Raw genomic sequence first — 23,297 nt, forward strand, 5'->3', positions numbered from 1 at the left:
GGTCCATAGTTTCCCTGATACTGTGACATCTTCTCTAGATGGAACCAAAAGGAAGAGAGAGGACTCTTGCAGAAGCTCAACCTGCTTCTGCAGCAGCCTGTAGTGAGCATGGTTTACTGGGGATCATGAATTATAGTCTTGATTTACTTTTCGAAAAACCATCTGTGAGCCCAAGAAGCAAACGAAGCAAGATATAATGGAAATAACATGGTCTTAATATTCAGACCTGAGTTTGAATTTTGGTCTTGCTCCTCAGTAGCTGTGTGACCCAGGCGGAGTAACTCAACGTCTCTGAGCCCCAGTCTCCTCAATCCATAAATGAAGACACGAGAGTCGATCTTTCACTGTGGATGTGAGGACCACATGAGATAACACATGCACGACTCCAGACACAGAGGAGAAACACTCAAAATGTGGCTGCTGCTATGATCACAATTAAGTTGTTCCTGAGTAAATTAACATGAAATTGGCAGAGGAAAATGGCGGCCAGCAACAGCAGTGAACCCCCAAACTCTATCTCACGACCTGCATGACTGCCCAGGGGCCCTACAGTGTACACAACTGGACCCTCTGTCCCGGCACAGTGGTGGGAAGAAGAGGCTTCATAATCACAAACATACCTGGCTGCTGCGTCCAGCTGTTCCTTCCTGTGAGGAGACGGGGGAGAAAAAAATAAACACAGCATAAATTACATGCAACAGCTCCCCCTCTCCCCAAAATCTGTCCCCAAGCTTCCCTTTGATGAAGATCAAGGAGCAGGGTGGAGCTCTGGGACAAGATGGTACATGTGGAGGAGAACCAGTGAATGACATGGGTTTCCCCAGCCAGACCGCAGACCCCTCCTGTGATCTAATAGGTCTGGCTCTGAACTCCAAGGTTCTTCTCAGCCATTCATTCATTTATTCATCCCCAAAATGGTTGCTGCCCCACACCTTGTGCTGGGTTCAGGTGATCTGTTTAGCGGTGGGTACAGATCAGGAAACCAGGAATTTCATAACTTAGCAGCCACACACCCATCACTCCGTCACCACCACCATCATTACAGTCGACATCATCGTCACTACTGTTTAGTGTGCGGTAGTTAGCAGGCAGACACTCTTTTAAGTGCTTTTCACGTATTTAATCATCACTAGCAACCCTATGAGGTAAGTAGTATTATCACCCCCATTTTCCTGATGAGAAAACTGAGACACAGAGAGACTCAGTAAATTGCTCAAGGTCTCATAGCCAGGAAGCAGCCGAGTCAGGGTTCAGACCTAGATGATCTGGCTCCAGAGCCCACACTTCTAACCGTGAGGCCACATGCAGTCTACACACATTCATAACTGAGACTTCGCTCAGGCTCTGCCTAGAACAGTCTTACTCCTCCTTTAAGTTCCAGCTGGAGGGGCTCCTCCTGGTGTTTCTATCTAAATTCCCAGGGTTGAGGCTGAGCTAATATCTTCGTACGTGGAACTGGACTGGTTCACATTGTCTTAGAATTACGTGGTCGTGCGGAGGCAGAGCCTCTGCTTCTCTCAGCTCTAAAATCTGAGCACCCCATACCCTGGCACTTTGTAAGTGCACAGGAAATACTGAATGAATACCTGGACTGTCTTTGGGATCCAGGGGTGGTAGAAATGGGGAGAGAATATGAGGTATCTTGGTAGAAGAGCAAAAGGACCAGTTGGAGAGTTAAGGCTTTCTAGTTCATGCGTCAGCTCAGCCTGTGGGTCTAGCGTGGCTTTGAGCTGGACACATCCTCTGGGCCTATTTCCCCTCCTGAAGCATATGGACAGAAAAAGCTCTGACTTTTGGCTCCAGGAAAAGTAGGGACGGCACTAAGAGGAGAAGGAGAAGGCAAGGCAGTGGGCCAAGGGCAGGATGGGAGCAGAGGGCTCTGGGCGGGGGGGCAGTGCTAAAGGGAGGGATAAATTAGGAGTATGGGACTATCAGATACACCCTACTATACATAAAATAGACAAGCAACAAGGATTTACTGTATAGCACAGGGAGGATCTTGTAGTAACCTATAATGGAAAATCATCTGAAAAATTATATAACTGAGTCGCTATGCTGTACACCTGAAACTAACACAATATTGTAAATCAGCTATATTTCAATTTAAAAAAAGAATTAGAGGCACCACTTCCATTCCCTTCTCATGCTACAGGACAATGATGCCATGCCTCCCCCTCCAGCATCAGAACTCCTCAACCTCCCCACTTCCCCCCCACCCCCCGCAAGCCAGTGACCTCCCACATGCCGCAGAGCAGCTGGGCCCGTGAGCCATGGCTGCTGAGCCTGCGCGTCCGGAGCCTGTGCTCCGCAATGGGAGAGGCCACAACAGTGAGAAGCCCACGTACCGCAAAAAAACAAAAAAAAAACAAAAAAAAACCCAAAAAACTCTTTCTTTCCAGAGAGATAATGGGCTTTGGCATAAGACCTGGGTTCCGATCTTCGCTCCATTGCTTACTAGCTGGGTGACATTAGACAAGCTGATTAATCTCACTGATGTTCTGATTCTTCACCTATAAGCTTATGGCTATGAAAAATGGAGTTCCCCATTCTACTTATCTCCCAGGACATTCTAAAGATTAAACGAGATAGCCTGTATGAAAACAGATCCAATATTATTTGGCTGTAGCAAAGGGTTACAGCATATAGTCCCCCTTCCCCATTTCTAAGCACTCCAGTAATCTTGACCCTGGTCATAAAAAGAACAAGTTCTGGTTCTACAATAAATTAACTGGGTCTTCCTGGTCAAGTGACTTCTGTTTCTTGGGCCTAAGTCTCAGCTTCACTTTAGTTCTAATATCTCATGATTCCAAAGCCGCACTGTCCAATGGTAGCCGCTAATCAGTCATCACATGTGGCTGTTTAAATTAAGATGGAAGAAAATTAACAAGTCAATTCCCAGTAACTAGTAATAGATGCTCAACAGCCACAGGTAACTAGTGGTCACCATACTGGGCGGCGCAGCTATAGACAATTCTACTATCACTTTTAGGGAACAAATCTGTGTGCATGTGTTTTTGTTGGTGGTAAGCAACATCTGGTTTTTAACGTCTGCTCTCTTCTCTGCTTGTGCATGAGGATGTACAATCTCCCATCCCCCCAGCATCTTCCTGTACCTTCTCAGCCTCCTACCACCTACTTCTACTAGGGCTACACAGTTTCCATTGGCCAGCAAATCAGAAGACCTGGGTTTGGTCCCAGCTATGCCCAACGTGATGTGTGGCCTCGAGCAAGCCCCTGAGCTGCTGGGGGGGCCTCAGTTTCTTCTCATATGAAATTGGGGTGGGACTTGACACTCTCTGAGGTTCTTTGCAATTCAAAAGTAACGATTTTATAATTTTAAGTAATCACAAAAGAAAAACAAAAAAGGCAATACCATCACTCATCACTGCTAGCCCAAAATATGCATGTATATACATACACATGTGTACACATGTGTATACATACACACATATACTTGCAAATTAACAAAGAACTACACTTGCTGGAAACTGATACGACACCACTTTTTTTTTTTTTTTTTTTTTTTTTTGCGGTACGCGGGCCTCTCACTGCTGTGGCCTCTCCCGTTGCGGAGCACAGGCTTCGGACGCGCAGGCTCAGCGGCCATGGCTCACGGGCCCAGCCGCTCCGCGGCATGTGGGATCTTCCCGGACCGGGGCACGAACCTGCGTCCCCTGCGTTGGCAGGCGGACTCTCAACCACTGCGCCACCAGGGGAGCCCTGACACCACTCTTAGAAATGGACTACACAACTTCATCCTTCAAGATCTTTTGGAGGACTAGAAAGTGGTGCAGCCACCATGGAAAACAGTCTGGCAGTTCCTCAAAAAGTTAAACATAGAGTTACCTATTCCACTCCTAGGTATACACCCGAGAGCATTGGAAACACATATCCACACAACATGTACCTGAATGTTCATGGGCCAAAAAGTGGAAATAACACAAATATGCATCAACTGACGAATGGATAAATACAATGGGGTATACATGATGGAGTAATATTCAGCCATAAAAGGAATAAAGTTCTGATACACAAGACAACATAGATGCACCTTGAAAATATTATGACAAATGAAAGAAATCACATTATAAGATTTTATTTTTATATGAAATGTGCAGAATAGGCAGAATTGAGAGAGAAAATATTAGTGGTTTGCAAAGGGCTGGGGGAGAAGAGGGAACCAAGAGTAACTGCTAAAGGGCACAGGGCTTGTGTTTGGGGTAATGAAAATACTCTGGAGTTAGATAGCGGCGATCAATGCCCAACTTTGTGAATATACTAAAAACCTACCAAATTGTTACTTTAAAAGGGTACCTTTTATGGAATGTGAAATCCTTTTGTAGTATATGAAATATACCTCAATAAAGTGTTCTTTCAAAAAAGTAAATCAAATAAAAAAGCCTTTAGGAAGCAGGTGAGGACACACCAGTGTATTATCAGCTACTTTTTTTTTTTTTTTTGCCATTAAACATATGGAGTGGGTTGGAATATGGGTGGGGGGGGGGCATTCTTCTCCCAAGGGACGGCCTTGTTTCAGAATGGTTACCAAGTGAATTCTCTAGTGGTTTTATACTTTTGTCCTTGAAAAAAGGAAAGAAATGTTCTCTCTTAGTGTAAAAGCCATTCCCATATCACGGCTGCTGTCTGCAGCACAACGTATTCCTTGGAGTCTCCGACAGCTGGGACAATGCCTTATTTGTAATAAATCAACGCAAAAGAATGGGCCTCTTGCCAAGACCTTGGGATGCAAAGCAAACAGAAATCTTGATTCAGAATTCAATGTGGTTGCACAAGTTCTTGTTTTTGAGTTCAAGGTCACTCTGTTCTCTTCAGGAGAAGCCACCTGCCCATTCTAAGACCCTTGTTATCCCCAGGAAAGCTGATACTATCCCAAACCCAAAATGATTATAGCAACAATCGAATGTTAGAATCAAAAGGAATCACAGAGATCATCTTCTGAGTAAATCTAATTACAAGTAAGAAGACACAGTAAACCAAAATTTATCATTCCATTACGGAAGCCTTGCTTCTTCTCATCTCATTAACTCTCCCACAAGTCATCACTCCCTGAGTTTCTTTCCCTTTGCTTTTTCCCTTTCAGGTCCTCCCTCTATCGTCCCTTCCTACTGCTGTTACCTTGGTTTAAGCTCTCATTTCCTCTTCCCCTGAATCCTGCATTCCTTTGCTAGCTGATCTCCTTGTGTAGAATCCTGAGCCTGTCCAATCCATCCTCGCTCCTGTCACTTTCCTGAAACATACACCTGATCACGTCATTCTCTGCAGCCAATGGCTTCTCTTCGCTTTCAGGATCAAGGTCAGAGTCCTTCACAAGTCACTTGTGACCTGCATGGTCTGGTCCAATCCTTAGCATATACAAGGGGCTCAAAAATATTGGTGGACTGAATGCCTGGACTAGAAAATGCCACGTGCCACTAGACCCTCTTGGGAGTAACAGCACCATAGACGCTGACATGGGAGAGGTAAGCAGAGCCCTGAGGTTCTGGGGCGGGCAGGTCGTGGTCAGGGTTTGGATCTTGTTCTCTTCATCATGGTTATCCAGTGGAAGGTTTTATGCAGGGAAATGAGTCAGTCATGATGTCATGAATTTTCTTAAACCTTTACCACAGTCCGGGGATGGAAGTGGAGGGAAAATTGAGGCCGAGGTCAGAGCCTGGCCCCAGGCTCCACCATGAGAGTGTGGGAAGGTGGGATGGGGCTGGGGGAGCCACCCGTCCTCACTGGGTCATGCTACGGTTCATGAACCCAGACACGTGGCAGAAACACGCTTCAGGGCAGGGTTTCCACTCCAGGTATGAGTTCTGAGTGTCCCTCTACTTCTTCCAACTCAAGGGTCCTATCCACCCAGGCTTCTATCCACACACTTAAAAATCTGAGCTCTGGACCACAGTGTCTAAAATCTAGCAAAGATTTTGGGCACTTCGCTGATGGTGTCGGTGAGCGTGTTTCCTGCCTGAGTGCAACTAGCGGCGAGTCACGGGCACCTCTAGTTTCCTAAGGTGAAAGCTTAGATTACTGAGATCAGGAACCAAGATGGCGGAGTAGAAGGACGTGCTCTCACTCCCTCTTGCGAGAACACCAGAATCACAACTAGCTGCTGTACAATCATCGACAGGAAGACGCTGGAACTCATCAAAAAAGATACCCCACATCCAAAGACAAAGGAGAAGCCACAGTGAGATGGTAGGAGGGGTGCAATCCCAGTAAAATCAAATCCCATAACCGCTGGGTGGGTGACTCACAGACTGGAGAACACTTACACCACAGAAGTCCACCCACTGGAGTGAAGGTTCTGAACCCCACATCAGGTTCCCAACCTGGGGTTCCAGCAACGGGAGGAGGCATTCCTAGAGAATCAGACTTTGAAGGCTAGTGGGATTTGATCGCAGGACTTTGACAGGACTGGGGGAAACAGAGACTCCACTCTTGGAGGGCACACACGAAGTAGTGTGTGCATTGGGACCCAGGGGAAGGAGCAGTGACCCTAGGGGAGACTGAACCAGACCTACCTGCTAGTGTTGGAGGGTCTCCTGCAGAGGCAGGGGGTGGCTGTGGCTCACTGCAGGGACAAGGACACTGGCAGCAGAAGTTCTGGGAAGTACTCCTTGGCGTGAGCCCTCCCAGAGTCCGCCATTAGCCCTAACAAAGAGCCCAGGTAGGCTCCATTGTTGGGTTGCCTCAGGCCAAACAACCAACAGGGAGGGAACCCAGCCCCACGCATCAGCAGACAAGCAGATTAAAGTTTTACTGAGCTCTGCCCACCAGAGCAACACCCAGCTCTACCCACCACCAGTCCCTCCATGAAGAAACTTGCACAAGCCTCTTAGATAGCCTCATCCACCAGAGGGCAGACAGCAGAAGCAAGAAGAACTACAATCCTGCAGCCTGTGGCACAAAAACCACATTCACAGAAAGACAGACAAGATGAAAAGGCAGAGGGCTATGTACCAGATGAAGGAACAAGATGAAACCCCAGAAAAACAACTAAATGAAGTGGAGATAGGCAACCTTCTAGAAGAAGAATTCAGAATAATGATAGTGAAGATGATCCAGGACCTCAGAAAAAGAATGGAGGCAAAGATTGAGAAGATGCAAGAAATGTTTAACAAAGACCTAGAAGAATTACAGAACAAACAAACAGAGATGAACAATACAATAACTGAAATGAAAACTACACTAGAAGGAATCAATAGCAGAAACACTGAGGCAGAAGAATGCATAAGTGACCTGGAAGACAGAATGATGGAATTCACTGCCACAGAACAGAATAAAGAAAAAAGAATGAAAAGAAATGAAGACATTCTAAGAGACCTCTGGGACAACATTAAACACAACAGCATTCACATTATAGAGGTCCCAGAAGGAGAAGAGAGAGAGAAAGGACCTGAGAAAATATTGGAAGAGATTATAGTCAAAAACTTCCCTAACACGGGAAAAGAAATAGCCCCCCAAGTCCAGGAAGTACAGAGAGTCCCATACAGGATAAACCCAAGAAGAAACATGCTGAGACACATAGTAATCAAACTGGCAAAAATTAAAGACAAAGAAAAATTATTGAAAGCAGCAAGGGAAAAATGACAAATAACATACAAGGGAACTCCCATAAGGTTAACAGCTGAAACTCTACAGCTGAAACTCAGCAGAAACTCTACAAGCCAGAAAGGAGTGGCATGATATACTTAAAGTGATGAAAGGGAAGAACCTACAACCAAGATTACTCTACCCAGCAAGGATCTCATTCAGATTCGATGAAGAAATCAAAAGCTTTACAGACAAGCAAAAGCTAAGAGAATTCAGCACCACCAAACGGCCTCTTCAACAAATGCTAAAGGAACTTCTCTAAGTGGGAAACACAAGAGACGAAAAGGACCTATAAAAACAAACCCAAAACAATTAAGAAAATGGTCATAGGAACATACATATCAATAATTACCTTAAACGTGAATGGATTAAATGCTTCAACTAAAAGACACAGGCTTGCTGAATGGATACAAAAACAAGACCCATATATATGCTGTCTACAAGAGACCCACTTCAGACATAGGGACACATACAGACTCAAAGGGAGGGGATGGAAAAAGATACTCCATGCAAATGGAAATCAAAAGAAATCTGGAGTAGCAATACTCGTATCAGATAAAATAGACTTTAAAATAAAGAAAGTTACAAGAGACAAGGAAGGACACTACATAATGATCAAGGGATCAATCCAAGAAGAAGATATAACAATTATAAATATTTATGCACCCAACATAGGACACCTCAATACATAACGCAACTGCTAACAGCTAAAAAGAGGAAATTGACAGTAACACAATAATAGTGGGGGACTTTAACACCTCACTTACACCAATGGTCAGATCATCCAAAATGAAAATCAATAAGGAAACAGAAGCTTTAAATGACACAACAGACCAGATAGATTTAATTGATATTTATGGGACATTCCATCCAGAAACAGTAGATTACACTTTCTTCTCAAGTGCGCATGGAACATTCTCTGGGATAGATCACATCTTGGGTCACAAATCAAGCCACAGTAGATTTAAGAAAATTGAAATCATATCAAGTATCTTTTCTGACCACAATGCTATGAGATTAGAAATCAATTACAGGGAAAAAAACGTAAAAAACACAAACACATGGAGGCTAAACAATACGTTACTAAATAACCAAGAGATCACTGAACAAATCAAAGAGGAAATCAAAAAATACCGAGAGACAAATGACAATGAACACACGATGACCCAAAACCTACGGGATGCAGCAAAAGCAGTTCTGAGGGAAGTTTATAGCATTACAAGCCTACCTCAAGAAACAAGAAAAATCTCACATAAACAATCTAACCTTACACCTAAAGGAACTAGAGAAAAAAGAACAAACAAAACCCAAAGTTAGAAGAAGGAAAGAAATCATGAAGACCAGAGCAGAAATAAATGAAATAGAAACAAAGAAAACAATAGCAAAGATCAATAAAACTAAAAGCTGGTTCTTTGAGAAGATAAACAAAATTGATAAACCATTAGCCAGACTCATCAAGAAAAAGAGGGAGAGGACTCAAATCAATAAAATTAGAAATGAAGAAGAAGTTACAACAGACACTGCAGAAATACAAAGCATCCCAAGAGACTACTACAAGCAACTCTATGCCAATAAAATGGACAACCTGGAAGAAATGGACAAATTCTTAGAAAGGTATAACCTTCCAAGACTGAACCAGGAAGAAATGGAAAATATCAACAGACCAATCACAAGTAATGAAATTGAAACTCTGATTAAAAATCTTCCAACATACAAAAGTCCAGGACCAGATGGCTTCACAGGTGAATTCTATCAAACATTTAGAGAAGAGCTAACACCCATCCTTCTCAAATTCTTCCAAAAAATTGTGGAGGAAGGAACACTCACAAACTCATTCCATGAGGCCACCATCATCCTGATACCAAAACCACACAAAGATACTACAAAAAAAGAAAATTACAGGCCAATATTACTGATGAACAGAGATGCAAAAGTCCTCAACAAAATACTAGCAAACAGAATCCAACAACACATTAAAAGGATCATACAACATGATCAAGTGGGATTTATCCCAGGGATGCAAGGATTCTTCAATATATGTAAATCATTCAATGTGATAAACCATATGAACAAATTGAAGAATAAAAACCATATGATCATCTCAATAGATGTAGAAAAAGCTTTTGACAAAATTCAACACCCATTTATGATAAAAGCTCTACAGAAAGTGGGCATAGAGGGAACCTACCTCAACATAATAAAGGCCATATACGACAAACCCACAGCAAACATCATTCTCAATGGTGAAAAACTGAAAGCATTTCCTCTAAGATCAGGAACAAGACAAGGATATCCACTCTCACCACTATTATTCCACATAGTTTTGGAAGTCCTAGCCACGGCAATCAAAGAAGGAAAAGAAGTAAAAGGAATACAAACTGGAAAAGAAGAAGTAACACTGTCACTGTTTGCAGATGACATGATACTATACATAGAGAATCCTAAAGATGCCACCAGAAAACTACTAGAGCTAATCAAGGAATCTGGTAAAGTTGCAGGGTACAAAATTAATGCACAGAAATCTCTTGCATTCCTATACACTAATGATGAAAAATCTGAAAGAGGAATTAAGGAAACACTCCCATTTACCATTTCAACAAAAAGAATAAAATACCTAGGAATAAAGCTACCTATGGAGACAAAAGACCTGTATGCAGAAAACTATAAGACACTGATGAAAGGAATTAAAGATGATACCAACAGTTGGAGAGATATACCATGTTCTTGGATTGGAAGAATCAATATTGTGAAAATGACCATACTACCCAAAGCAATCTACAGATTCAATGCAACCCCTATCAAATTACCAATGGCATTTTTTACGGAACTAGAACAAATCATCTTAAAATTTATATGGAGACACAAAAGACCCTGAATAGCCAAAGCAGTCTTGAGGGAAAAAATACGGAGCTGGAGGAATCAGACTCCCTGATTTCAGACTATACTACAAAGCTACAGTAATCAAGACAATATGGTACTGGCACAAAAACAGAAACAAAGATCAATGGAACAAGATAGAAAGCCCAGAGATAAACCCACGCACCTATGGTCAACTAATCTATGACAAAGGAGGCAAGGATAGACAATGGAGAATAGACAGTCTCTTCAATAAGTGGTGCTGTGAATACTGGACAGCTACATGTAAAAGAATGAAATTAGAACACTCCCTAACACCATATACAAAAATAAACTCAAAATGGATTAGAGAACTTAATGTAAGATAGGACACAATAAAACTCTTAGAGGGGGCTTCCCTGGTGGCGCAGTGGTTGAGAGTCCGTCTGCCGATGCAGGGGACACGGGTTCGTGCCCCGGTCCGGGAAGATCCCACATGCCGTGGAGCGGCTAGGCCCGTGAGCCACGGCCGCTGAGCCTGCGCGTCTGGAGCCTGTGCTTCGCAAAGGGAGAGGTCACAACAGTGAGAGGTCCGAGTACCGCAAAAAAAAAAAAAAAGACTTTTAGAGGAAAACATAAGAATACTCTTTGACATAAATCATAGCAAGATCTTTTTTGACCCACCTCCTACAGTAATGGAAATAAAAACAAAAATAAACAAATGGGACCTAATGAAACTTAAAACCTTTTGCAAAGCAAAGGAAACCATCAACAAGATGAAAAGACTGGCTGAACTGCCCCGGAGCCCGAGGGGAGGGCGGCCTCACTGAGGCTGCCGGCTCTGGGGGGGCCCCACCAGCGGAAGCCGGACAGTCCTTGGGACCACGGGCCAGTTGTTTCAACAAGTAACTTAAAGACAAAATGGAAAAACAAGGAGGTTTGTGCCTTAGATCGTGTGGATGTGAAACCAGGGATGGCCACCTTGCGCCAGAAAAGCCCCTTTAAGATTTCTCGGCAGTCGGAGAAGATGGCGGAAGAGTAAGATGCGGGGATCACCTTCCTCCCCACAGATACATCAGAAATACATCTACACGTGGAACTCTCCTACAGAACACCCACTGAACGCTGGCAGAAGACCTCAGACCTCCTAAAAGGCAAGAAACTCCCCACGTACCTGGGTAGGGTACAAGAAAAAATATGAAAAGGCAACCCTCAGAATGGGAGAAAATATTTGCAAACGAATCAACGGACAAAGGATTAATCTCCAAAATATATAAACAGCTCATGCAGCTCAATATTAAAGAAACATACAACCTAATCCAAAAATGGGCAGAAGACCTAAACAGACATTTCTCCAAAGAAGACATACAGATGGCCAAGAGGCACATGAAAAGATGCTCAACATCACTAATTATGAGAGAAACGCAAATCAAAACTACAATGAGGTATCACCTCACACCAGTTAGAATGGGCATCATCAGAAAATCTACAAACAGCAAATGCTGGAGAGGGTGTGGAGAAAAGGGAACCCTCTTGCACTGTTGGTGGGAATGTAAACTGATACAGCCACTATGGAGAACAGTATGGAAGTTCCTTAAAAAACTAAAAATAGAATTACCATATGATCCAGCAATCCCATTATTGGGCATATACCCAGAGAAAACCATAATTCAAAAAGACACATGCACCCCAATGTTCATTGCAACACTATTTACAATAGCCAGGTCATGGAAGCAACCTAAATGCCCATCGACAGACGAATGGATAAAGAAGATGTGGTACATATATACTATGGAATATTACTCAGCCATAAAAAGGAACGAAATTGGGTCATTTGTAGAGACGTGGATGGATCTAGAGACTGTTATACAGAGTGAAGTGAGAAAGAGAAGAACAAATATCATATATTAATGTGTATATGTGGAACCTAGAAAATGGTACAGATGAACCAGTTTGCAGGGCAGAAATAGAGACACAGATGTAGAGAACAAACGTATGGACACCAAGGGGGGAAAGAGGCAGGGGGTGGTGGTGGTGTGATGAATTGGGCGATTGGGATTGACATGTATACACTGATGTGTATAAAATTGATGACTAATAAGGACCTGCTGTATAAAAAAATAAATAAAATAAAATTCAAAAATTAAAAAAAAATCTGGCAAGGTGCGGTCTATTTCAGAAGCCCAAGTCGTGAAAAGATCATGGGCTTTGGGGGCCTCTAGATGCGGCTGACACTGGCCAAAATGACCAAAGTTCCTGAGCCCCAGCTGGCTTGTCCACGAGAGGCGCCTGGTGATACCAACCACCCCGCCTGTCTCCAAGGATGCACCGTGGGCCACTGTGTTGGAATCAACAGGGGCGCCTATGTGAGGTGCTTGAGCTACTCTAACGCCATTGAAATTGCTGACGGTGGACGCGGGATCTGGTGTTTACAGTCCCCCACTGATTTTAACGCACCTTGACATTTGAGAACCTCTGACTTATTTCATAGGATGCCTGTGAGAATTAAATGAAATGTGAACTTGGATTCCAGGAACATACTGGACATCCAATAAGTATTCATTTCCCTCTCCCTTTTCATAGGTGCTGGCCAGGGACTTCCCTGGCGGTCCCGTGGCTAGGACTCTGCGCTTCCACTGCAGGGGGCATGGGTTTGATCCCTGGTCGGGGAACTAGGACCCCATAAGCTGTGTGGCGTGGCCAAAGAAATTTTTAAAAAAATAATAAAAAAAATAACTTAGGTGCTGGCCATAGGAAGAGGTTTTAATTTTTTTTTTTTTTCCCTGAAGCCTTTCGTTTAATCTCCCACTTCTGAGAACACAAAACCACATCTCTGGGCCCCCAGCTGCTTCTTCCCCGTGCCTTTCCCCCTGTCCAGAGCGGTCTGGCAGTGCAGGCCATGGGCAGGTGCTGCGGCCTCCAGGACCGCCAGGGTGGCCCATTGCACTGGATCCTCACTTCCTCAGCCACTGATCTGCTCAAACACTGGCCCGACCTCCCTTTTCAGCCACTCCACACTGTTTAGCTGGAAATGCTGGGTGACACCCTGGGGTCATCTGGGGAGCTTTAAAAAATACTGATGCCTGGGCTGCAACCCTGGGGATTCGGATTGAATCTGCCTGGGATGGTCTGGGCATTGGGATATTTTAAGCTCTAATGATTCTAACATGCAGTCCAGATTGGGAACCACTGCCCTGAAGGACGTCCTCCGGGAAACCGTGAAGCCAACAGGCACAAATACAGACCCAGGGGAGGGATGGTCAGTCACGCTCTGAGCATTCAGATGAGTGGCCACTTGCCTGAAGAACGGAAAAGAGACGACTGATTCATAGAACCTCCATGTCGCCACAAGATCAATCCTGTTGGGGTTGGTAGCATAGTACCTCCAGGCGGCCTGGGGAGGAGAAAAGAGGGGCAGGAATGACCTGTTGTCACCCGAAACTTTCACATGGAATCCCACAACATTAAAACAGAAAGCCCTTGACACCTAAGAGTATAACGTGCAGTGAGGTCATATCCAGAGAAGCCGTATTCTTGGCTTTCTGTAGCTCCTATGGGAAGAAAACCTTCCTTGACCCATCATCTCGGAGCTATAATTGATGGTGTGGGGTGTGGAGAGGTGAACTACAGTGGACGGGGGAGGCGGGTACTGGGTAGAAGATCCCTGAAAGGAGCAGGGATTACTCTCGTTGCAAGATTCCTTGAGATTTCTCAAACAGGTAGGAAGACAAACAGTCTTCTGTGCCACTTCTGTGCATTTCCCAGTGCAAGGGACAGCCCGGGAGATGAGGTTTTGATTCTAATATACTAGATCTCCTGTATACCGTGATGGTTTGGGGTTTGCGAAGATAGAGCGGACTCTTAGAGATCAGCACTGGCCTAGAAACTACAGTATGGAGGATAACATCCTGTATCTGACCCACAGAGACCCTCACTGCAACTGGACACAAGTTCACGCGTGGGTGGTCACGCAGACATGCAGTCCCAGGCAGCTAGAGGCAGAACGCTCTCTTTTCCTATTCTCTGTGCTCCCAGTGGCCCATAAAACCACAAAGCAGGAACTTTCTCTGAAGTGAAAGAGGGAACGCTCTGCCTCTCCCACCATCTCTCACGATGGTCCCCAACCCCCAGCCCACGGTTGGGGGAGAGATAAGGATGGAGAGCTGGCAGGAGACCAACACCCACTGCTGCCTGGCTGTCTATAGACACACACACAGAGACAGACACACAGACACACAAGCAGAGGCAGCTACGCGGGATCTCAGTTCCATTCCAGTTCATCCCCAGGCAGACAGACCTGGATGAGCTCAGCAGCGGGCTTCCTCCTTTTCTCAAAGTGCTTCTGACGGTGTTGCTCCTGCACCTTGAGCGCCAGCCCGGACCCCAGGATGCCCTGAAGGGAGAGGTCAGGCCCTGAAGTCAGCCCCACCCAGACTCTCCCAGAGCCCCAGCCCGGCTCCCAGCAGCAGGACGACACTGAAGCCAAGGGGAGGAGGAAAGATCCCTTCTTTCTCTTCCAGAGAGTAGGAGCTGGGTTAAGTGGAGCCTTAAAGCCAGGGCTTCCTGACTCTGCCACTTCCCTGCAGTGAGACCCTGGGGGCCAGCCTCCTCTCTGCTGCATCTCACTCGCTACCACATCTCACTCTCTACCACACGGAAGTAGGATAAAGGTACCTACCGCATAACTCTGTTAGGAAAAAAAGTGAGATAATGTAATAGGAACTGCCTAGTAAGGAGTATGATGCAGAATAGATTCCCAGTTACTATTAAGGGAATTTAAAAAATATTTTAGTTGCTTGAATTGTCACTTGAGGCTTTTACTCTGGCTGGAATCCCTCTGAATTGTGATCTGTTTTGATTTCCAGGTCGGACTCTCATGTGAATTACACAGGTAGGAACACACCCTTTTCAAGTCAAGAGAGAATTTACAGACCAAGTCGCACCCTCACTGGCCCTCACCTGTTACAGATAAGGAAACCGAGAATCAGAAAGGCCAAGTGCCCAAGGTCAAACAGCTTAGAAAAAAAATAGACCAGGTAGGGCTACAGTGGTCAAAGAACGTTAGCCACAAAAGGATGGGAGGTGAAGGGCAGGGAAGAGGGTTTGTTATACAAGAAGGTTCTCTTCAAGTTTTGTGATTAAGAGCCAGGCTTGGAATGAGCAGACCTGGGTCCCTGGCTCCACAACCCAAAGCCCTGTGACTGTGGAAACTTCACTAACCCAATTAAGCCTCGGTCTTCTCATCTGGAAAATGGAGATATATGTAGCGCCAAACTCCTAATGTTGTCACAAAGATTAAGTGAGATGGTGTAGGTAAAGCATTTGGCATGAATCTAGGGCACACTATGTTCAACAAATGCTATCTATTATTATTGCTGTTATTACACTGATGGGCACTGAGCTTTGGGGAAGTTATTCTATCACGGGTCAAAACTTATTCTTGAGGGAAATGCATTTTTTATATAAACCAGCAGATGACAGGGCAAGGGAAGGGAACTCACATATACAAAGGACCCGCTATGTGCAAGGAACACGTGGGTGAAAGACATAATCTCAGCTCCCCAGGAGCTCACAGTCTTCTGGGCAGGCAGATTTGGAAATGTGCAACCCCAGCATGGGGTCTGAAATGCCTTTAAAGAGCTATGCCCAGAGGAGGGAAGGACTAACTCAGCCTAAAGAAGGCAGCATTGAAACTGGGTCTTGAGGATAAATAACAAGGTCCTACGGTACAGCATGGGGAACTATACTCAATATCCTGTGATAAACCATAATGGAAAAGATTAAAAAAAAGAATGTCTCTATGTGTATAACTGAGTCACTTTGCTGTACAGCAGAGATGGGCACAGCATTGCAAATCAGCTATACTGCAATTAAAAAGAATTAAAAAAAAAGAAACTGGGTCTTGAAAGAGGAGTAGGTGTTTGGGGGGATCACTCCTGGCAAAGGGATCAGCACAGCCTACGGAAGAGAGACAGGAAACCACGCTACGGGGATGGTTATTGAGTTGATAGAGCTGGAATTCAAGATACGAGACGATGGAAGATGAGGCTGGAAAGTTGAGCTGGGGCCAAGCGGTGAGGGGTCCTGCCCATCACACTAGGGAGAACACCAGAGATACTCACCGCTGGAAGGGCGAAAAAGGAGACGCCGATTAAGGAAAAGGTGGCTGCGATCAGACGGCCTTCCCACGTTTTGGGTGTCTTGTCTCCGTAGCCAATGGTGGCCAGTGTGATCTGAAGAGAGAAGAGTTCAGACATGAGGCTTCCCAGGGAGAGGAAATTAATGATGTATCAGCTGAGCTTCACCTACAAGCCTTTGTGCTGACCGGGGTGCTGTTGTCGTTTAGAATAAGATTCCCACGGGAGAGATGGTGCTAAGTACCAGCGAATTTATACGGGAGCCTTGAGACCACACCTGTTTCTAAGTTAAGGATTTCTTCCCTATAGTCAATCAGTCAACGAATATTTCAATAATTGCAAACATGTGCATGCGATATACATTCATGTGTATATCTGCCTATGTGTGATTTTGTGTATAGCCATGATTCTAAATATATGTGCTCTTGTGGGGTATTCATATGCATTGTGTGTATATGTGTGCATGGCTAAGGTCTGTGCCCGTGTCTGTCCTGGTATGAGCTGAATATTCCTGTGTGTGTTTACATGTGTAGGTTATCAGCAGAGGGTGTTGGTCTCCTGCCAGCTCTCCATCAGGTTATGAACGTGGAAGGCAGGCTTTCGGACCAGTTAAGAGTGTGGCTTCTAGCACCCAAATGCCTGAGTTCAAATCCCAAGTCAACCACTAACTGGCTCAGAGATCGTCCTTGAATTAGTTACTCAACTTCATGCCTCAGTTTCCCCATTTTTAAAAGGGGGCTAATAAGAGTTATTTCAGCTTAAAATAGATTTATAAATGTAAAGTGCCTAGAGCAATGCTTTAGTGCCACATGTCCTGTGGGTGTGGGGCTGTGTGTCTCTAGGTGTGTTTGAGGGTCTGGGTACACACATCTACATCTGCCACTGTGTCTGTCTGCACAGCATGGCTTGGTGGATGACAGCCTACGACGAATGAGATAAGGTACCTGAGTGACCGTAGGACCAGACTGTTGAGAGCTCTGACTTCTTATAAACACTATGGAAAAGCCCCTTCCAAGGGCCTACCCTGCAGGGGGCGTCTCCCAGGGGCAGGTTCAGAAATGGAGGAGGCCTCCCCTCCCCTGTGGCTGCAGAACGCAGTGGCCCCACCGAACGCATCCATGCCACGCCCTCTGTCTCTCTCTGTCCCTAACAGCCAATCCCCACCGGGCAGCCTTCAAGGTGGTGACTCACCAGACCCCACCAAAGGGCATCCGCGTAGGTCTCAAACTCCTCTTTCATCTCTTCTCCTTGGGCATCCACCTCCGGCACATCCTTCTCAACCAGGTAGACGAGAAATGAAGAAAGGATGAGTGTCAGGAACCCGATGTACCAGGCGGTGATGAGCTCCTGGGAGGGCAAAGCGGAGACAGGGAGGGGGTCACGAGTGGAGGCTGGGCGGAGGTTGGAAGCAGACACACTGGAGCTGGAGTCCAGGTTGCCCGGCTCTGTGACATGGGCAAGTTATTTACTTTCTCTGTTCCTCATCTCCCATCACTATAAAGTAGGATCAGTAATATGGTCATTATTTTCATCATTAACAGAACAAGTGTATAGCTCTAGGAGGAGAGGAAGATTTCTGCGATCTCTATATCACAGCTCAAGGGCCTTCCCCTGGAGGCAAGAAGGCAGGAGAGACTGGCCACTGCCTCTGAGACAAGGCTCGGGACTCAGGAGAGCCGATCCTACCCAGGACTGGGCAGGGCAAGGACAAAGCTCGTTTCTACTGGGACAGGGACGGATAGCAATGGGGAGCTATCCTGGCAGAGCGGACGGAGCTGTGGACAGGGACCCAGCCCTGCCACTAACTGACTGTGTGTGACTCTGGGCAAATGACCCCTCCTCCCCAGCCTCAGTTTCTTCATTTTTTTTTTTTTTTTTTTTTTTTGCAGTACGCGGGCCTCTCACTGTTGTGGCCTCTCCTGTTGCGGAGCACAGGCTCCGGACGTGCAGACTCAGCGGCCATGGCTCATGGGCCCAGCCGCTCCGCGGCATGTGGGATCTTCCCGGACTGGGGCACGAACCCATGTCCCCTGCATCGGCAGGCGGACTCTCAACCACTGCGCCACCAGGGAAGCCCAGTTTCTTCATTTTTAAAATGAAGGGACTGGACCAGAGAGTTCCAAAAAGTGCCACAGACACTTCAAATGCAGACAGGTGTTTTTTATGTGATGCGGTCACCTACTGATTTAGACCATATTACACATTAGCATAGATTACACTAAAACCTATTATTTCATGGATATTCCTGCATGACAGACTAGGACATGTACGTAAACAGGAGAAAGCTGATTTAAAGGAAAACGTTGAGGAACAGTAAGGATGGTGCAGAGATATGGCAAAGATGGGCAAACCACTGAGGTTTCAAACATCCTGACCATGACAAGCCCTGAGGTGCTTTCTATGTCTTTCATTCTATTCCAGTCCCAAGGGTTGCTGTGGTTACTGTGGTAGGTTGGGCAGCAGAAAGTCAAAGTCATGGGCGAACACCACCTGGAGATTAGGCCCGTCTTCATTCCTGCTGAGTCATCACAGAGGATGAAGCTGTTCATGTGGATGGAGCTCATCTATCTGACCATCTGCGGCCAGTCAGCTGGCTTTATGGGTGAATCGCATCGCGCTGACAGGGCTGCTTTCTGCCTGCTTCTGTGCCTTTGTTCACCTTGGTCCTCTCTCCTCCCTGTCCCTCCCCATGGGACCAACCAGAGAGCACTGAGTCATCTTCAGACTCACGTCACCTCCATTATGATGTTTGCTCCCCCAATTAGAGCTAGGGTTCATTTCTAGCTTTCTTTCAATGCCTTCACTATTTTCCAAACAAACTTTCAAACCTCCATTATGATGTTTGCTCCCCCAATTAGAGCTAGGGTTCATTTCTAGCTTTCTTTCAATGCCTTCACTATTTTCCAAACAAACTTTCAATCTCTAACACTTTCTTATGCTCATTTGCTTAGAGGCCTGACCTTCCCCACAGCATCCCGTGCACAGTGCACTCGTGTGAGTTTACAGCAGAGAGGTTAGCTGAGATGCTGCAGGCAATCCAGCCAGTCCTTCCCCTCCGTGAGTGTCTGCCCCGCTGGGGTTCGAGAAGGAAAAGACGAATTGGATCGTCCTTCCCCAGTGGCTGCGTGAGCACGACCCTCTTGCTCTGTTAGGTGTGATTCTGGCGTGCCTAAGCTTTCTCATACCCTCTGGCCCCCAAACGCAAGTCAGAAGTTTCACCTGGTGCTTAAGCGGAGAAACAGCTGTCCACGCACACACAGAAGCACTGGCTGGGTGGGATTAGGAGCTGGTATAAAGGTCGTCCCTGAGGAGTGAAATGTGTCCCCACTCTGTGCCCTGCAGTCATCTCAAAGGCTATTCAAGGCAATTCCGCCTGGAGGCAGTTTTCGCCAGCAGTTCTGTGGCAGAACACACGCCTGAGCCCCCCTGCAGTCAGGTGCGGGCTGAGGGCCTGGGGTCCAGCCAATGTGGGGGGGTGATGGGAGCTACTTCCTGCCTTACATCCATTCTAGAGGATGCTCTGGGCTCCCCTTCCCTTGCCTTGGTGACTCAAGGCTCATTTCCAAGACAGATGAGGACCACCCAGCCCACATGAGACACTGTGTGAGTGAGAAGACACCCACATCTTTTGTGCTAAGTCAGAGACTCCAGGGCTTATTTGTTTTGGAAGCAGAGCCCGGCTGATCCTAACTTTAGTAAGAGTGTTAACTTTAAAGTCTAACCCTGTGCAACCCTGTATGGGCCCGTCACTCTTCATCTCTGAGTCTCCAGGGGAGTCAAGCATGGAACTTGGCCCAGAGAACACGTTTTCTGAATGAATGAAGAAATGAATTGGTAAGTGCCTGTTCACCAGGCTCAGAGAAGGAACTGGTCTAAGCTCTTGCAGTTAGTAAATGCTGGACTCAAATCCAGGTAAGCGCTTACCTCCTGAACACACTGCCTGCCCCGGAAGTGAAGGCCAGCCTTATAACTGCTCTGCAGCTTCGGCACAGTGAAAGGCTGAAGGCTCGTCTAGTGGGACTGTTGGGGGAAGGATGGGATACAGAGCTTGCCAAGCAGTTGTTTTGTCTGCCTTTGGTCTCCTGCCACATACTTGAAGTTCTGCCCGCCTGGCATCAGTTGTGGGGTCTGGCGGTGGCGCGGACCATTTTTCCCAGGAATTACATAGCAAACATCCAACTGTCATCTATTCTAGTCTGAGGGAGCACAGGACAAGGACCGTAAGCAGCCCTTTTAGCCCTGATTTCCACTGGAGCTGTGAATCAGCTCAGCTCCATGGAGACAAGTTTAGGTATTGCTGACAAGTCCTCTGATAAAAGACAAAATAGAAGGTCGGGTGAAGAAAGAACTCTGAAAAGAAAGCCCTGACCTCCCCGAGCCTGTGGCAAGAAGTAGCACAGATGGGGAATGACACATGTATGGCAAGAAACTGCATCCTCCAGTGAGAGACTCCGGGTGTTTTAAATTTGTATTTCATTTTCTGTATATATTTACTTGTATGTTTGTGAAGAAAAGCATGTTTGAAATAATCCATGCTACCATTAATGAGCATTTACTATTCACCAGGCACTTACATGTACCTTTTCTTATGTGAGCCGCTGGAAGGATTCACATTTTAACCACTGGGGAAGCTCGTATAAAGACAGAGCAATGTTCTTAAAGTCTTACGGCTGGAAGGCAGCACAGCTGAAATTTGCACTGAGCTGCTGTCTGACTCCTGAGCTCCTGTATTCTACGATGACATGCCGGCATATCTGGGTGTGCACTGAGCTGGAAGAACCCAGGAGTTAGCTGTGTGGAGGCAGTCTGGGGTTGCCAAGTGGGGATGGCATGGTGCTGTTAACGCATATAAGGGAAACTCTGAGCTCCCCAATGGCAACTTGCCCCAGGATCACTGCCTTTGGTGCAGTTCCCCAGAAGCAGAGCCTGAGACAGAAACTCAGGAGCATGTGATGATTGAGGGAGGGTCTCGGGAGAGAGGGAGTGAAAGAAACCAGACAGGGCAGGAGACAAGAGCTCAGCAAGGATGTGGTCTCTGCTGGACCTCCTTCAGCCTGATCCCACGGGGAGCTCTGGAGTGTGAACTGCACCACAGGGCTGGTCCCAACACAGGAAAGGTACTTGTGTCAGTCAGTCACCGGCTGTGTGCTTCCCTCATGTGGGGGAAGGAAGATGAGAACAGTATAAGCTCCTGGGCAAGGCTGCGCTCCTGTATGTCTCCAGAGAAGGGGACAGCTGGGAATATTAGCGGCTAACTCTCATAGCAGCTGAGGGCTGAGCACATCCTCCCGGTAAAGGTAGCCTGGTCAGGGCACCAACCGTGTCCATTGTACCCACCAAGCCTGGCACAAGAAGATGCTCTTGTAGTGACAAAGGTAGCTTTGGCTTTATCCCCTGAAGAACACCCATCCCAGGGGTCCTTCACTCCGATTTCTCCTGAACTGGCCTCGGAGTGTGAGGTTTTTCCTGCCACTCAGAGGTTTTTGCTTCATTTCTCCAGGGTCCGGCTGAGGCAGGGATGTTAACACAAAGTGCCACCAAAGGTCTGGGCTAACCATAGGAAAGAAACACAGGGAGCACGACAGAGACAGCTCCAGACACGCTGGACTCTGCCTGCCTGGGTTTCCACACCTGCACAAGCACGTGGGACTCTGGGAGAGATCAGGCCAGGTCCCACTCATCCTGGCTTCTCATCTCCCTTGGCGAGGCAAGAGCCACCACGACCAGCAGCAAATCACTGAGCACAGGCTCTGAAGCCAGACGGCCTGGGTCTGTGCTGGTGGGCAGCTCACGTCCTCTTTCCAGATCTGCTTCCTTAGCACTGAAATGGGGTAAGAACAGTGCCTGACCCCGGGGGCGAGCTAATCTGTATCAAACACTAAATTCTAGGCACCTGTGCTTCTGGCTACGTAATAACAATAGCAACTGAACCACATCAATGAACTGGGTGTATTCTAAGGGCTTTTTACCCTGAGGTGAACGCGTTATCATTTCCATTTTATAAACGGCAGGAGAGAAGACCCAGAGGGGTTACAGGAAATCTCCAAAGTCCCATCAATAGAGTCTGGGTTCAAACCAGTCTGCCGGATTCCAGAACCCTTCCCTCCCATCCCATGCTGGTTTGCAGTGGCTCATTTCATCCTCTCCACAATCCGGAGGTACAGGCATTATCATCCCAGCTTTAGGAATGAAGGAAAACTGAGGTCAAAGGGGGTTGAGTGACTTGGCCAAAGTTGTTTGCATTTGGTGCGGCTGAGACCTGAGCCCGGGTCTACCTGCGTCTGCTGGCTGCGGCACACCTGTGTGTGCTTCTCCTTCCTGCTGCTGCTTCCACCCCCATCTTCACTGTCATCATCAGTGGGCAGGACAACCACCCTCTGGGCATGCTGTCAGGGAGGAGATGCCACGGATGGGCCTAGGTGGGCAGGAAGCCAGTGCGGTCTGGCCTCTTCGCAGCGACACTTACTTTGCTGTGGGCGCAGATGGCCGAGCCCAGGAGCTTCCAGGTGCCGCCCCTCCGGTCCATGCGAAGCATCCGCAGTATCTGCAGGAAGCGCAGGCTCCGCAGGGATGTGGCCAGGACATTGCCCTGGTTTCCCACGGCAACCACCGGCACAGAGGCAATCAGCACGAAGATGTCTGGAGAGAGGACGGAGGGTGGCAGGGGAGGGGGAAAGGAGGTCAGGCCAAGGCACGGGAGCCGCCACAGGCAGTCGGCGGCAGACG

At 46.7% G+C, this 23,297-nt stretch overlaps 1 protein-coding gene across 1 annotated transcript in view; it reads right to left on the reverse strand.

Moving 5' to 3' along the window:
- KCNQ3 (potassium voltage-gated channel subfamily Q member 3) overlaps positions 1 to 23,297 on the reverse strand; it is a gene marked incomplete at both ends in the record, with an annotated part of 289,299 nt that overhangs the window by 24,451 nt on the left and 241,551 nt on the right. The window contains 6 exons of the mRNA XM_082858910.1: positions 621 to 643; positions 13,730 to 13,828; positions 14,732 to 14,827; positions 16,557 to 16,667; positions 17,763 to 17,918; positions 23,038 to 23,210. Of these exons, the coding sequence (XP_082715036.1) occupies positions 621 to 643; positions 13,730 to 13,828; positions 14,732 to 14,827; positions 16,557 to 16,667; positions 17,763 to 17,918; positions 23,038 to 23,210 (658 nt within the window). The remainder of the gene's footprint in view (positions 1 to 620; positions 644 to 13,729; positions 13,829 to 14,731; positions 14,828 to 16,556; positions 16,668 to 17,762; positions 17,919 to 23,037; positions 23,211 to 23,297) is intronic.

Source organism: Leucopleurus acutus (genome assembly GCF_964270905.1).
Source record: "Leucopleurus acutus genome assembly, chromosome: 17".
Lineage (NCBI taxonomy): Eukaryota > Metazoa > Chordata > Mammalia > Artiodactyla > Delphinidae > Leucopleurus > Leucopleurus acutus.